The sequence below is a fragment of the Lissotriton helveticus genome, chromosome 2_2, assembly GCF_964261635.1.
Source record: "Lissotriton helveticus chromosome 2_2, aLisHel1.1, whole genome shotgun sequence".
Lineage (NCBI taxonomy): Eukaryota > Metazoa > Chordata > Amphibia > Caudata > Salamandridae > Lissotriton > Lissotriton helveticus.
In genome coordinates, this window is record NC_136060.1 from 187,892,718 (window position 1) to 187,909,392 (window position 16,675).

General features: G+C 46.2%; 1 protein-coding gene across 1 annotated transcript in view; it reads left to right on the forward strand.

Moving 5' to 3' along the window:
- The window catches only part of RFC1 (replication factor C subunit 1), a 711,111-nt gene that overhangs the window by 354,930 nt on the left and 339,506 nt on the right, over window positions 1–16,675 (forward strand). The window contains exon 8 of the mRNA XM_078678327.1: window positions 14,127–14,211. Coding sequence (XP_078534453.1) covers window positions 14,127–14,211 — 85 coding nt within the window. The remainder of the gene's footprint in view (window positions 1–14,126; window positions 14,212–16,675) is intronic.

Consider the following 16,675-nt stretch of genomic DNA (forward strand, 5'->3'; position numbering starts at 1 on the left):
ATTCTCTGGACTTACTGATCCCTAAAAAAAGGAGACTTGTTAGGGAAAGAAGAATCGGTTCTGCCCCTTGGTATAACCCTGAACTTAGGGGCTTTAGAACCTCATGTAAAAGGCTGGAACGGGCTTGGAGGAGAGAGCAGACGGAAGAAAGCAGGGCAAATTATAAAAGCGAGATGAGGAAGTATAAAAGTGCACTGAAGGACGCTAAAAGGAACTTCTTTAGTGATAAGATTGAGAGGGCAAGTAATTCTCCAGGAGAATCTTTTAAAATTTTTAAGGAACTTGTGAAAGCCCCGGTCCCGCCAGTCGTGTATGATAATCCTAAAGAAAAATGTGAAGAACTGGCCTACTTCTTCCATTCAAAAATAGAGAAGATTTTGTCCTCCATGCCTGTGACCCCTCAGATCTCTGAGGTGGCTGTTAGTCCAGTAAGATGTCCGACTGAGCTAGTCTCGTTTGGCCCTTTCTCGAAAGAGGAGGTCATAAAGTATTGACAGAGATGAAGAGTGGTTCTCCGAGTGACCCAGTGCCCATGAAATACCTTAAGCCTGTGGTAAACACTCTGTCTATTCCGCTGGCTGACCTTATCAATCTCTCACTATCTCATGGTATAGTGCCTCAGAGATGGAAAAGGGCAGTGGTAAAAGCCCTATTGAAAAAACCTGGATTGGATCCTTCCAATTTGACCAACTTCAGGCCAATTTCACTTCTGCCTGGTTTCTCTAAAGTTGCAGAGAAGTTGGTCAACCGTCAGCTATCCCATCATTTCGAGTCCAACCACCTGTTGGGAGACTCCCAGACTGGTTTCCGCCCCGGCCATGGAACGGACACAGCCCTACTGGCAGTAGTGGAGGAAGCAACGAGCACTCTTGATACAGGAGGGTCAGTAGCAGTGATCCTCCTGGACTTGAGTGCTGCCTTTGACACCGTGAGTCATCAGGTGCTCCTCCAACGTCTGTCAGAGGTAGGTGTCTCGGGGACGGCCTTGAAATGGCTGGAATCCTTTCTTTCCAACCGTTTTTACCAAGTCTGGGAAGGGGCAGAGCAGTCAACACCATTCCCTCTTCGATGTGGAGTCCCGCAGGGCTCATCATTGAGCCCTACCTTATTTAATATTTACATGACTCCACTTGAAAGAGTGGTGGCCCCCTCAGGGGTGAAGATCATCAGCTACGCTGATGATACTCAGCTGGTGGTAGGCCTCACTCAGCTGGCGGAACATCCGGAAGTTCTACACGACTGCCTTGCTAACGTCTATCGGTGGATGTCTCGCTCGGCCTTAAAGCTTAATGGAGGAAAAACCGAGCTGATGCTCCTGGGTAATTCTAGTCCCTCTATTATTGCTAGCTGCTGGCCCCGGTCTCTGGGCGACCCACCATCTCCCAAGAAGGAGATCAAGTCATTGGGAGTATGGCTGGAGGAAGATCTGTCCTTTAGGACCCATGCCAGGAAGACCGCGGGAGTGTGTTTTGGTCTGCTGCGGTCAGCCCGCAAGGTGTTACCACTGCTTCCTGATCCAGCAAGGAAGCTCTTGATGCGTGGTTTAATCCTATCGAGGCTTGACTATGGGAATGCGCTGTTTCTTGGTGCTCCCGAAGCGACCTTCAAAACCCTCCAACAGGTGCAAAATGCTGCTGCGAGAGTCCTAATGGATGTTCCCAGAAGACAGTCTGCCGCCCCAGCCCTCAAAAAGCTCCACTGGCTCCCCGTGAAGGAGCGGGTGAAGTTTAAAGCGCTATGTACGGCCCACAAAATCTTGCATGGTAAGGGCCCCCCCATCCTTTTTAATATGGCCCGTCCTTATAAACCTACACGTCTTTTGCGCTCAGACCAAAAACATCTTTTGCAGTCAGCGAGAGTGAGGAGAGCTCGTTCGGGGGGCAGACGGTTTTCAGTGCAGGTGGCGACTCTGTGGAACTCTTTGCCCCTTAAGATCCGTTCAGAGCCCAAGATCCTACTGTTTAGGAAACTCTTAAAGACCTATTTGTTCCCACAGTAGTGATTGGACTTGTTTCTCTCCCCTTGGTTCTGTCTCGCGCCGGGATGCCCCCGGGTAAGCTGAGCGCGCTACAAATTTCATATTATTATTATTATTATTTTACTTGATTTAATAAAGGATTTCTACAGAAATTCTAAGACGGCTGCATAGCCCAAAATGACACCAGCTGCACTTAATGCGCCAATACTCCCCCACTTTCTTGGACATCCCCTTTTCTTGGTGAGTTGTCTGTTAACGTAACTATATGTTACTTAATCGCTTGTCTGCTTAGTCTTCACCTCAAATTATCGATTTATTGACGTAGCCTTGACTCCCAGATTATGCCTGCGCTTGCCTTTGTAACGCAAACATCTATTCGGACCTTTTAAATTATAATTTTTTTTAAGTAAATGTCTGTCAGTGCGCCTGTAATCAGCGTGTCGCCCTTGTCCTCTTTCAGTGCGTTGCTGCCCCCTTGTGCCATAATGAATATAATGACAACCACATGAGCGCACACACATTGTGTTCATCAAGATGGCGTGGTGCTCGCCTCACACCCTACACAGCCATCTTCAAACCCTATGGATGGCTTGAATAACAAGCATTTACAATGCAATGGTTTCGCCTTTGGAAAAGTTAGAGCTATTGGCATTGTAAATGACACAATTTGTATTTATGTGTTGGTTTTGAAAACAGATAAATAAATGGCATTGTCATTTACATTGCCACAGATACAGCCACACACACACACACACACAGCCACATGCACACAGAGCCACACACACAGATCCACACACACAGAGCCCCCCCACACACACACAGAGCCCCCCACACACACAGAGCCACACACAGAGCCACACACATATACAGAGCCACACACACACAGAGCCATGCACACAGAGCCACACACACAAACCACAACACGCTGCTTTTAGGACCTAATTCAGGGCGCAAAATAAATTGTGGTATAGATAAGACTACGAAATTAGCCTATATATGTTTACAATAGTTTTGAATCTAGTTACAACGTTTGCTCACTGCCCAGTGATTCTGTGCAAATTAGTTAATATCCCCGCGCCATGGCAGTAGGCAACCTCCTTAACGCAGCAGGATGTGGCGGAATGAGCAGAGCTGCTGAGCAAGAAGCAGTTAGAGTCACGGCGTTCGCTCACCACCAGGTGATACTGCGCTGGAGATTCTGCGGAGAAGATGCATTTTGCCTGCAGAGGAACACAGGCCTTGTCTGCATTTCCATTGCTCCTTCTCCTGCCTCAAGTTATGAGCTTCTCAGATCAGTCAGGCTTTAACAGTAGAATATTACAATCAACTTGATTCATTTTTGTGAGGTGTCTTACTGTTTATTAGTTGCATTGGAGCATTTTTTTTGTGTTTAACTTGTTATTCCAGTTTTTAATATTTTAAAATGTACAGTTGTCAATAGGAAATTCTCAAATCTAATAATCACGGACCTGTGATCTGAGCGTCTCTCTTGTACCACATTAGAAAGCTGCGTGGGAGTGAGGTGAGTGATGGATTGTGGTTAGTATTGGCTGTGTGGCAGCGATGTGAGTTTTGATTGCATGGCAGTGAGGCGAGGGTGGCTGTGTGTAAGTGAGGTGCGTGGTGACTGCAATATAAAGTGTGGCGAGTGGTGTCGGCGAGCCAGTGAGATGAGCAATGTGTGTGTGCAGATGTGGTGAGTGAAGCCTCTGTGGTGGTAAGATGAGTAAGGACTCTGGGGCGGTGAGGTGAGTGAGGGCTGCATGGCAGGGATGCGAGTGGTAGCTCCGAATGAGTGAGCCTAGATAGCTGTGGGACAGTTTTTTTGATGTTGCAGTTTTATATTGCGCGAACTCGATATCAAAGCGCTTTGCAGGGGCACCAGTTGCATTACAGACGTACACATTAATTTTTTTAACGCGAGGGGAGATTATGTGTTAAGTGATTTGCCCAGAGTCACTGGATGCTTGAGCCTCTGCCAGACTCGAACCATATTTCCCAGCTTCAAAGTCGGCCGCTCTAGCCGTTAAGCTACATCTGTAACGGGTGGCTACATGGCAGTGAGGAGAATAGTGACTGTCAGTGTGATGATTGGGGATTGAGTGGCTGTGATGTGAATGCAGCGGGGGTAGTGAGGTGAATGGTGGCTGTGTGTTAGTGAGATGATTGATGGTTGCGAGGCTGTGAGGTGAATCTTGCGTCGGGGTAGTGAGGTGAATGGTGGCTGTGTGTCAGTGAGGTGAGTGGTGATTGAGTGGCTTTGAGGTGTGTGCTGTGGGGCGGTGAAGTGATTGGTGCTCGCGTAGCAGAGAGGCGGCTGTGTGACAGTTAGTGGCGGCCGGGCAGTGCTCACCTGTGCACGGAGCTCTGCATCTGCTTCGCAGTGGCTGCTGGGCCTTAGTATTCCGCATCAAGGGGTACAGCATGCCGTGGGAACACTGCGTGCCGGGGTCAGAGGCATAGCCAAAGGCCATGAAGTGGGAGGCCTCGAGCCCTGCTCTAGCTGTCAGCAATAGACTGCATCAAGACGCTGTTCTGACAATATAATTGCCATCCATGGGCCAAAGAGAGCGGTATTAGAGGGGCCTCTGCCAATACGATCATGAAATATGCGAGGCATGGAGCTGCAGGCTGACACACACAGCACTGGGAACAAATCACTGGTTAGCCAGCGTCAGCACAGACTTTATATGCAGCGATATGATTACAAAAAGGGGGGAGGGCGAGGGGTGCCGACCGCAGGCTAAGTTTCACGGCGCTCGCAGCTCTTGACCAATAGAACAGCATCAGCTACGTCGGCATTAATAGCAATGGGCTTTCGTGGCGGGGGCAGCGGACTACAGTTCAAAATACCCACAATGGTTCTGGCATCAAACTAATACACGTGAGCCCCTCGACATGCGGTAACGGGAAGCAAAGTCCCGTAGCAGCAGCGCTTCACCCACCAATCTCGGGGTAACCATACTCACTGTATCGAGGAGCTCCAACCACCGGGCAGGGTCTTAAAAAAATAGGCGCAGGCACGGAAGGGTGGTCGCATCCAGTGATATCACACCGGCGCCGGTGCGGACATCCGTCTTTAAAGCATTACAGCATATCAGCCAGCTTTACAGCATATCAAGTCCCCCTCCCAAATGCGCAAATGACTCACTTTCCCTACAGCACGCGCCTGTAAAAGGTGACCTGAGGACGGCACGCGCCTGTTAAAGGTGACCCGTGGAAGCGGACGGCCGCACTCTGGCCTCGGCCCCCGCTCGTATGCGGCCGGTAATTGCGTGAATAAGTGAGCCATTGAGAAGCTCTTAATCCGGGACGGGCCCGATGTTCACTCGTGCTGCGCTAATGTTGCGTAACGCTGGACCTTGCTGGGCATCGAGCAGGCAACTTATGCGGGGCTCCGAACAGCAGCCTAGCCAGGGTGCCATGGACCCCAGAGGAAGGCAACAACAATCTGGGCTAATTGGGCCTCTGAGCCCCGGCATCACTGCACCTGCTGCACCAATGGAAGCCACGCCGCACATACCTGCATGCCCTGAAAGGCGGCGATAAAGAGACCATGTGTGCCTGCAGCCCCAAGTCGGTTTGTTGCACAGTGTGCTGCGTATTGTGCAGTAAGAACTCAATCTATAGTCACCTAAGTATATAATGCAAATGAGGGCCATTAACAAGGGACATCATACCCGTCACTACTGCATAGCGTGCAGTGGCACTGGGGCTCCCAGGAGCGCCACAAATATAGCCGTCTACCACCAAACCCGGAACTAGGACCATTTTTCCTCGATTACATTTTGGTCCATGGTCGCTGTAACGCCCGTTACTTAGAGTGTAGAAACGGGGCGCCATGAAAAAACAAGCTACAATTGTCAAAAGTGCACACCGTGACGTATCCACAAGCTCAAAGCAGCAAAATGCACAGCTGGTGGGAGTCAACACGGTTTGCTGCAGCCTTAGTGCGCGGCTTCTCAGCACCTGCATTTAATCAAACTATAACGTGGCTAGCAAACCGGGGAAAGAATTTGGAATAGCAGACGCGTTCAGAGCACCGGGGGATATGGGTCGTTAGAAAAACATGTACATGCTGTCCCCTTCCCAAAAATAAACCCAATATCGACAAAGATGCCGGGGATGGAAAGCTCGTCTTTCCAGGAACAATTCGTTTTACTTCAAACTCATACTGTCACACACTTGTTTTAGTTTAACGAGTGGGCTAAGCACGTCGTCTTTAGTAGCGCCAGTGGTTTATGACTTTAAATTAACCCATGTCCAGGTTACCTTACTCGCAGACTCCACCAGCACACTGGATACTTTCCTACCATATTACTAAATGCGGCTCGAAGGACATCAGCCACCACCATGTTGCCTACGGTATCACAACCACATGAAGCGCTATACCGTCAGTGCGCCTCGAGAGGGTCCAATTATAAAACACCACGGTATGGGCACAGACTGCCCCGAGGTCATGTCGGGAGCTACGCCTCACGGAGTCCGCCGACATCAGAGTGCGTAGAAGTTGAACAAGAAAAACGAACACTCACCAATGCTCCCGATCGAACTTGCCCGCCCCAGCTCCATGAAAAAATGGCGGCCGCAAACACAGTGACAAAAAAAAAATAAGACAACACCCACAATGGCCCACCGCCGCAATGACGTTCTAAAAGGGGCGGGATGAGTAAAAATTGCCGGAACGCCCACGAATCTGCTCCGGCAATGACGGACAGATCTCTCTTCCAATGCCTAGCCTCCATTTATGGAGCTAGCCAATGGAAGAGCAGGCGGGACAAAGCCCCCGTACTGTTCTAACATAAGATTTCGCCTGAGCAAACGCTGCTGTGCAGCGGACGCCAGGCGAAACCTAAAAAGGTCATAAAGACCAACTGCTAGACAATAAAAAAAACACTGCAACTCTTTTTTTCCAATTCTTTGCACACCAACAAAAGCCACAAGCTATCCTCACACTCGAACTCTCCAAGCTCGACTATGCTAGCAGCCTATACCTCGGCACCCCCAGTTTCACAAACGCAAAATACAACTAATTCAAAAAGCTGTTGCAGGATACTTTCTCAGCCTCCACCCAAGGGAATTCAAGCAATAAAAACAAAACAGGGCCATGCACTATGGATTATCATGCCACCGCACTATAAGACATCCACAGGAGGCACCACTTTCTAAGTACAAGCCGCCAAGGTCTGGAAATCACTACCAGCCAAGACTGAAGCATTCAGGAGCATTTACACTTCAGAAGAGAAGTGAAAAAAACGCTATTTCCAGGATAACTACATCGATCCATTAAACCTGGAATAGAATCCAGAATAATAATAGCTCTTTCAAATCCAGTCTACAGATATGCAATAGATCAACAAGCACACAACCTTCTATGGCCAGGTAAGTTACGAAGAGCTGATATATGTCTAGCCAAGATATTTACTACGACGCCAAATCATATATAACCCTCCTGGTCCTCACCAATACGAATATCACACCTCTCAGCAGTCATGCAGTCAACTGAAGGTCGCACAAGCTGCATAAGAACTCCCTCTACTGACTGACCCTCTTACACGCAGGGAAGGCAGAGCTCATAAGGGCCATGTCCATCACCCGGTGCTGCAGCAGTTCGATGAAACCATAACCACACACAACATGGAAACACTTCCAACAGCACTAAACCAAGCCTCTCTCAACCACACACCCTACCAATGCTCAATCGTTCTCAGGTAATGCGGTGAGAATCTGGAACTCGCTTCCTCCATTGCTCCGTGCCACCACCTCTATCCGGATCTTCAAAGCCGACCTCAAATCTCTTCTCTTCCAAAGACACTTTCAGAACTAATACCTTCATTCTCAGACCCCTCTAGGAAGTTCGTTCATCATTGTAAATTTGTAATATTTTCTTGTACATTCCTCACCCTTGCTTGATGTGTTTGATATTGTGTTATTGCTTTCTATGGTTTTATCCTACCTCTTCTAGTCCTGTTTATTTTTTAAACGTTCTATTTTGTAACATTTCTCTCATGTAACATAACTGGTTCTATTGTACAGCGCTCTGACACCTTCTGGTAAAGTCTGTGCTATATAAAAATGCATTAAATAAATCAAAGCTTGCCAAATTTGGTGACCACTCCTATTTGTCCTCTCAAATTGTCTGCCACAAATTTGGAAAGAGCAGGTTAAAGGTGATGGGGCATAATTATGACAGACAAGGTGCGCCCATGGGCCCATCAGCCTTCAGAAACAGCTTTTAAATACACTTCTCTTTGGGTCCAGGAGGAGAGACCGCGTGCGCCCCCTTGGAGGTCAGCGCCCTGGGCGCACGCCCAGCTGGTACATATGAATGCGCTCTGCCCTATACAGAGTAGCGAGCTGTTAATGTAGGCTTCAGAGCCACACATAGTAGAAGTAACTAAGTGCTTTACAGCACCTCGCGTGTAGCCGCGCACATTCCCACGCTGACATGGATCCGGCGCGTTTCTTGGAGTACAGCGCGGCAGAGGAGAGAATGGCGTCCCTCGAGGGCGGGCGTAGGGTTTCTGCCGTGCTTTGACACCTCGCGGGTGAAGACAGCGTGCTCTGTGCGGCGCCCATTGTGTGGACGTGGGGCCGGCTTACCTCCGCCCGGATCCAGGGCTCGGTGTCTCAGTGAGCGCATTGTGCTTCCTGTCCGCCCACTGGGTGTGAGGACACGCGATCCGCGCTGCACAGCTCCTGCAGGGGCTGCGAGGAGGGCGCTGCCCCCAAACAAGCACTGGACAACAACACAACACAAAGGAAGCAGCGCCTGGGCGAAACCGGATCTGCGCGTGTAATCCAGCCATTCATTCAGACATTAACTCAACCCACCCTCCTGCAAACATTCCATCTACCGCTGAGGGAAGGGACAGACACTACACCGGAAGTTGGGCATGCACAGATCTGAGCAGGCACTGAAGTGTATTGTAGTGATGTGAGAGGGACAACGAGTGAGAGGCCTCGTACCCTGTCCAAGGGCGCAACAAGGCACTGGCTGAGGCATCTGCGGTGTAGGGGTGACCTACCACTCAGGGGCCCCAAATTCAGTCCACAGCCTCTTAATATCTGTTAGATATTGGTGACAAAGACGCCCCTCACCAGATTGTGCAGGGTGAGCATCCTTGTACCTATGCCCTTGTCTGAGTGAGGGAAACAGTGCACTCTGATGCCACACTCTGGGTACGAAAAACAAAACCTTTGTAACAGGCCCACGTGTGGTTGTGAAACACACAGACCTCTGGACTAGCTCCACTGTCCATGTGACACACACTTTGCTGGGACAGGACTACGATGGAGGGAGACACAGATTTCTCATCACTTTGCACAGACGCAAAGTCATGAAAAACAGCGTAAAATATTTACTTTCCAGTGCGAAGTTTTTTTAGGCTTGAGAGTGGTCCTAAAAATAACGCAAACTGCACTTTGCACTGCTTTGTGCTACTTTCATCAAGGGGTGTCCCATGGGTGTACCCAAACTACCATCCATGGTCGTTAACTAGATTTCCTAGCTACTAAAATTGGTAAACAGAGCTGGGCACCCAAAGAAAAACAAGTCAGGTCCCAGGCCGTGCTGTGATTGGCTGACGTCACGGGGGTGTCCCGGGCCGGCAGCCAATCACAGCGCGGCCTGGGAAATGACGGCACAAGTCCGGTCCCGGGCCGTGCTGTGATTGGCTGACGTCACGGGGGTGTCCCGGGCCGGCAGCCAATCACAGCGCGGCCCGGGAAATGACGTCACTGGGGTGTCCCGGGCCTGCAGCCAATCACAGCGCGGCCCAGGACACACGGCAACAAGGGGCGGGGCTTAATAAAAGACCTAGAAACGCCCCCGAAACGCGTTTTCTCTGGAAAACGTGATTGACGGCCAATCTCTTCCAATGGCTAGCCTCCATTTATGGAGCTAGCCAATGGAAGAAGGGGCGGTTTCAAGTCGCCACTATAGAGCTAACATTAGATTTCGCCCTTGGGCGGAGCAACTGCTACGCAGTTGCAACGCCAGGGCGAAACCTAAAAACTCGTAGAGCTCCTTAGAACCTTTATAGTATACGCCCGCGCAAAAATAATCCCGGTCAGGAGGGATGAGGTATAAACTACAAACAAACGCCGCTTTTCAGTACAACCGGAAGCGAAAAGTGAAGAAAAAATATTGGAAAGATGGATGCTAACTTAGTCCTTATGAAAGCCATGAACATTAAACGGATTCCTGTAATTCAGGATGTGCATGTGTCCCAATGTGTGTACGTGCAGAATGTGTCTGTGTGATTGCGCACGCGTTTGTAGTTCTCAAGGGATGCAATCGAACTACTTGTAATCATTTTTAGTCGTATAGTAAGACTGGACCAAATTTGGCAGCCGCTTGGTTATCTTTTCTGAAAGCGATGCAGGTCGTTCTTGAAGGTCTAAAGGCATTGGCGAGTGGGGGAGGGGCTCGCCATCGTAGGAGTGCGTATGAAAGCACCATTTTACCTGGGAACCTAATATTCCCACTGGACGATGGTCCACCATGAGAAGATCGATGTGCACTGTATTCATTGAAATGTGAAGTGATTATTATTTATTTTGCTTTATCTATTTTTTGAATGTTAATCACTTGGCAGCGGCTGAGACATTTATTTAATGGCCTATATGTATGGATTACACTACTTTGTGTGGCTGCCAGGTTTTTGACCCAAGTCGTTGAGTCTGATGCCTTGCGGGCTGCACAAATTAATAATAAAAAAAGTTTTAAAAAAATTCCATTCTGAAAAAGAAAAACATGCTGGACAAATTGAAGGCTTCTCATCATCCAAATTATTACGCTTGGTAGATGAGCCATTTGAGCCCTTTTTCTCTTGAGTCTGGTCAGAAGGAACTGAAACAATAGCTAGCCCCAGTTTGTCTACAGCATCTGGTGGTGGAAAGAGACGCTGGCTGCTGCCTGCCACCTATGAGGTAGAAGCCAGGCTTCTTGGTGTGGCTGACGTGCCCTTGCAGTTCCCCAAATATGGGAACCTATACGTGGGCAGAGTGAGAAGTTTTGGCTATCAGCTTGGCTGAGGGAAAGTTTATCCATACTAACACCAAAAGGGGTAGAGAGGAGACACGATCGGCATGCAGTGGCACAAGTCGTGTCTCTACCCCTTTTGGTGTTAGTATGTTTATATAATGGGGGGTTTGGGGTAGAGGAGTAGTTGAGCCTCACCACTTCATCTTTGTGCGAAATTTGGAAAGTGTATCCACCCATCCTTACTTTAATAGGGAAGAAGATCCTGTACAGTGTACTAGGAAACTTCTTGGGTAGTTAAGTGGTTGGTCCAGCATCGTTCAGCACAACCACGCAGAGGAGGATTCTCCAGGCCTGATTCCCCACAGCCGAAGGGATCACAGCAGCTGGATCACAATTAAAATAAAGCCTGCAAAGTCATCAGAATATACAGTCTCCTCAGAAATCCCAGAGAATAGCAATTAGGTGTTTCTAAAATATTCTTGAAAATAAATTGATAATTATAACCCTACAAAAAGTGAGGAATATCACATATATCTCGTCCTGTCAGCACAGCAAACAGAGGGAGATCGTGCACGATTTGCCATCGGCATATGGGGACTCCATGAGCCCATGGTCTTGTTTTTTTTTTTGTTGCTCAGCTGTTTTTTCAGGTTTTCCACGAAAAGCAGTTGTTTGATTGTTACCCGTGTCAGAAGTTAGAATTAAATAAATCGTACTTGATCTTTGGTCCTGACATACAATTTCTTCACCCATTACTGTTTTTTCTATGCAGTTTTTGATTAATTTACATGTATGTGAAAGGGAAGCGAGGTAAAAGAGAAATATAGACTATTCTCTTCCAAACCTAGCATGTACGTTGATTTCAACGTTTACGCAGTAATGTGTTCCTTATGATGATACTACAGTCGAAATGTCAGCTTTGCTAAACCTCCGCAAAGAAACATGCCTAATGAAAGATGCAAACACCTACTTGTCTGTTTTGCAAATGGTTGTAAATACGATGTGTCATTGTTAATTGTTTCAACAGAGGTGGGACTGCATCCAGTCCCCAGTGAATGCACAGCGAATATGCCACTTTCGGCTAATCTTAATCAATTTTTTTTAATTCTTGTCCTTTCTATCCATTTCATCAAAATCCTTTTAACCATGCTTTATCAGTATTTTTACGGGGCCACACGCTGCGTGTACACATTATTTCCAAGTTTCTACTGCTCATGGTGTCACACCTGACTTTTTCCAAGAACATGAAAGATACGTGAATTCATGTAAGGCAGTGTTTATTTCAATAAAATCACCCAATGCATTTCGGGCTGCACGCCCTTCTTCGGGGGTCACTGTGGGATAATCATAAGATCATACAATTAGTGTGCTGTTAACTTATCAACTACTACAACATGATGAGTACTATGTATAGTTAATCACCCGGTCCAGAAAAAATTCATAGTGGAGTAAATGAACCAGCGCTATGTTTCTCCCATCAAACCGTAATAATCTACTTTACAATCCAACGGCTTGTTAATATCATTATGTCCCTTCTAACCTCCCACCGCATTTCTCTATTAGGAATCTACCTCAAGAAACGGTGCTAAAGAGATTTGACTCATGTTATACTCTCAACATATCTTCCTTGTAAACCATCCCAGAGAAACTAAATATTATTACGCTCTGATGTGTTCACAATTATACTGGCGGTGAAAACACCTTTCTGTCTAATCCCAAGAAGTCAAGAATTCTACAAGAGCACTGCCCGTGTTCTTAAAGTACACCGCTTCCCTCATCGTTCTCTCCAATCCCCCTTCTACCTCCCACAATCCTACTGCATGGGAGGAGTTGTCGAGTCCACACACAGAGAATCAACGCCGTGGTTCTGGGAGAAGACAGTGTATCTACAAAGACTGTTACTCTAACGGACACATAAACATGTTTTAATTTATTTCAGACGGACTGTGGGGTTAATCGGGTTTGTGATATTCAGAAGTTGATGTTGTCCTCATGGGGGGATTATGGTAAAGGGAGTCCCGTAAAAGATAGGCATCAAACGTTACATGGTGAGAGCGGGAAAGTTGACAGGATGAACCAATTAGGGCCATTGGGACGAGTTAAAAATGCAGAAGGATTGTGGGAGGTAGAAGGGGGATTGGAGAGAACGATGAGGGAAGCGGTGTGTTTTTAAAGATGAACGGCAGGTATGTGACACTTGAGATTAGATTAACGTACTTTAAGAACACGGGCAGTGCTCTTGTAGAATTCTTGACTTCTTGGGATTAGACAGAAAGGTGTTTTCACCGCCAGTATAATTGTGAACACATCAGAGCGTAATAATATTTAGTTTCTCTGGGATGGTTTACAAGGAAGGAATGTTGAGAGTATAACATGAGTCAAATCTCTTTAGCACCGTTTGTTGAGGTAGATTCCTAATAGAGAAATGCGGTGGGAGGTTAGAAGGGGCATAATGGTATTAACAAGCCGTTGGATTGTAAAGTAGATTATTAAGGTTTGATGGGAGAAACATAGCGCTGGTTCATTTACTCCACTATGAATTTTTTCTGGACCGGGTGATTAACTATACATAGTACTCATGTTGTTGTAGTAGTTAAGTTAAAAGCACACTAATTGTATGATTTTATGATTATCCCACAGTGACCCCCGAAGAAGGGCGTGCAGCCCGAAATGCATTGGGTGATTTTATTGAAATAAACACTGCCTTACATGAATTCACGTATCTTTCATGTTCTTGGAAAAAGTCAGGTGTGACACCATGAGCAGTAGAAACTTGGAAATAATGTGTACACGCAGCGTGTGGCCCCGTAAAAATACTGATAAAGCATGGTTAAAAGGATTTTGATGAAATGGATAAAAAGGACAAGAATTTAAAAAAATGGATTAAGATTAGCCGAAAGTGGCACATTCGCTGTGCATTCACTGGGGACTGGATGCAGTCCCACCTCTGTTGAAGTTAGTACCCTAGTGCTACTGGCCACGGCACTTCAGTGAAGTCGCACGCATGCAATGATACGAATTGAATTAAGATTGAAAAATATTGAAGCTATAGGTGTGCGTCCTGCCTTCATAAACAAGCATTGTTAATTGTTTGACACTCCACTAGCTTTCAATCAAATTGTAATACAAATATGTGTATTTCCTTGATTCTCTATATAGGCTCGAAAGAATTCTGAAGACAAGGAAACCTCAATTGACAAATCAAGTCCGAGCAAATCGACAAAGCAAAAACAGTCAAGCTCAGGTACTCCAAATACTGACCAGCTTATATTTTGTTTTTTTGCTTTAAAAGCCTCTTTGACAAGCACTCATAATCTTCTTTTCACTGTTTTTGAGCATTCCTTGGTGCTAAACATTTGTTCTGTAACACCCCTCTTCCCCCAAATGTTTCCTTACATTTTAAAATAAAACTAGTCCTGGCCTTCAGTTTACCTATTCAAGTTTCTGAAAAACCGCGGTTTGTTTCACCATTATGGTTGTTTAGTAAAAGTAAGCACAATACAAACTCAATTTCCACCGAGGCTCTTGTGCATGCCATGTTACCGTATGCCGGGAAATAACTTTATTTTGAGGTCAGTGGACCTCTTCATATGTGGGGTGAATGCCTAGGGCTCCCAGATATCCAGACAAAGCTCAAAATAGAGGAATGCTTCTTGTAACTGTTGGATATCCTAGAATTGCATGTGCTTTTTAAAATTCGTAACAAGTTTGTAATTGTCGTTTGAGTTGCTTATTATCAATCCTTCATCTCTCTCCCCTGCAATCAGTTAAATGAGGATTTGTCTGTTAACTTTAATCTCTCAACCTATTTTCAATAAATGCTCACAAGCATTCTCAGCACTTTTCAATCTTTTTCTTCCTCTCAGACAATGGTGGTTAATCAGAAGCTAGACCCCTGCTCGAATTTCTGTTCACCTGATCTGATATCAGCTTCAAACACAATTACCCTGATGATCACCTCTAGACCCTTGCCCAATAAACATAGGTAACGTCTGTATAGAAGTGCTTACAATACAGGGTCGGAGAAAGAGGCTAGACGTCATGAGGGTCAGGGTTCGCACGCAACTGGCTTGTCAAAAAAAGCTCTCCTACACAAAGCATTAGTAGGAGGCAGTATAGGAGGTTTCTTCTTGGAATGGAGAGCAATCACTTAATAGAAATATACTCTACGTCATACATCGTACTCTACGCCACACAACGTGACTATTGCATAGAACTTGCAGTAAAACCACCAAGACTCAAACCAAAATTGCAGCAACAAAGAATCAGCTTGCGTACAGGAACTGGAAGGTATCCTAAAGAAGCAGTCAATTGAAAAAGTATTAAGACATGAAATAAATTACAGCGTCTACTCCATTTACTTTCTGGTGCAAAAACTGTACAAGACACTGAGGCCTGTCCTAGGCCTCCATTTTTTGAACAAATTCATCAGGGCACACCGGTCCAAAACGTCAATATTACTAGAACTCATTCCAAAAAGAGAACTACATGGTGACCATAGCCATCAGACGCCCACCTGCATATGTCCGTGAATAACAGTGAAAAGACGTTCAATAAGGTACACTACCAGTTCAGGGCACTTCCCTTTGGAATAAAATTGCCACAGAGTTTTTACAAAATGTCTTGCATTAGTGGCAACACATTTGAGAAGGCAGGAAATCTGTGTGTATGACTACCTAAACGACTGTCTAGTAAAGGCAAAATCACTCACACAATGTCAGAAAAACATACAAACAATTATGCAAATGCGTCAAAGTTTGGGATTCTTCCTAAACGTAGAATAGTTATCTTCTGTGCTTGAGCAAGAAAAGATATTCTTGGGAGCGAGGCTGTTTGAACAACTACGACCCATTCCAAATTGTCATGGCATTGAAACAGCATGCTTGCCTCTACCAAAAGGGTAACACTCTTGACCGTGAGAAATGTGCTGAAACAAATGGGGTGATGACATTGTGCATGCCTTTGATACCCTTTGTCAGGCTCTACATGAAACCAATCCAGGAATGTCTTCCAAACAAGTAGCATGGAGTTGAAATGACATAGTGAGTATCACAGAGAAAGTTGATGGAACAAAAAGAATATTGGAGTAGGCAGAACATTCAAACAACAAACTCATTTGTTTACCATCACGACCGATGTGTTCCACTCAGGGTGGGTAGCGCACATGGAAGAACTGAGCATCAGGGGTCTGTCGAATCCAGTAGGAGCTGTGACACGCATAAATGTGCTTTTTTGCCATGCACATATCAGCGGGATGACAGTGCAAATCCAGACAGACAATACAGCTACTATGTTTAACCTCAACAAATGGAGCAATACAGTTGCATGCACTGTTCAAGCTGCCCAGGACATATCGAAATTGGCTACATAGAGAAATACAAAGGTAGTATTCATACATCTGCCCTGCGTTCAAAATACAAAAGCAGACTTGTTAAACAGGCAGGCAAGTGCCTCTCATGCATGGGAGCAAAAGCAAGCAATAGTAGCAACACTTTTCTGAAAATAGAGCAAATAGGTCTGTTTGAAAAATACAAAGTGCCAAGACTTTTTTTTTTCAAGGTAATCTTAATCGCCTTTCCCAATGGACTAAGCTATCAATAGATTGGTCAGGGAAAATTGCTTACTATTTCCCCCATCCCACTGATACCCACAAGTGCTTAACAGGTGTAGTAAGACACCCATGAGACTAATGCTGATAGCCCCACAGT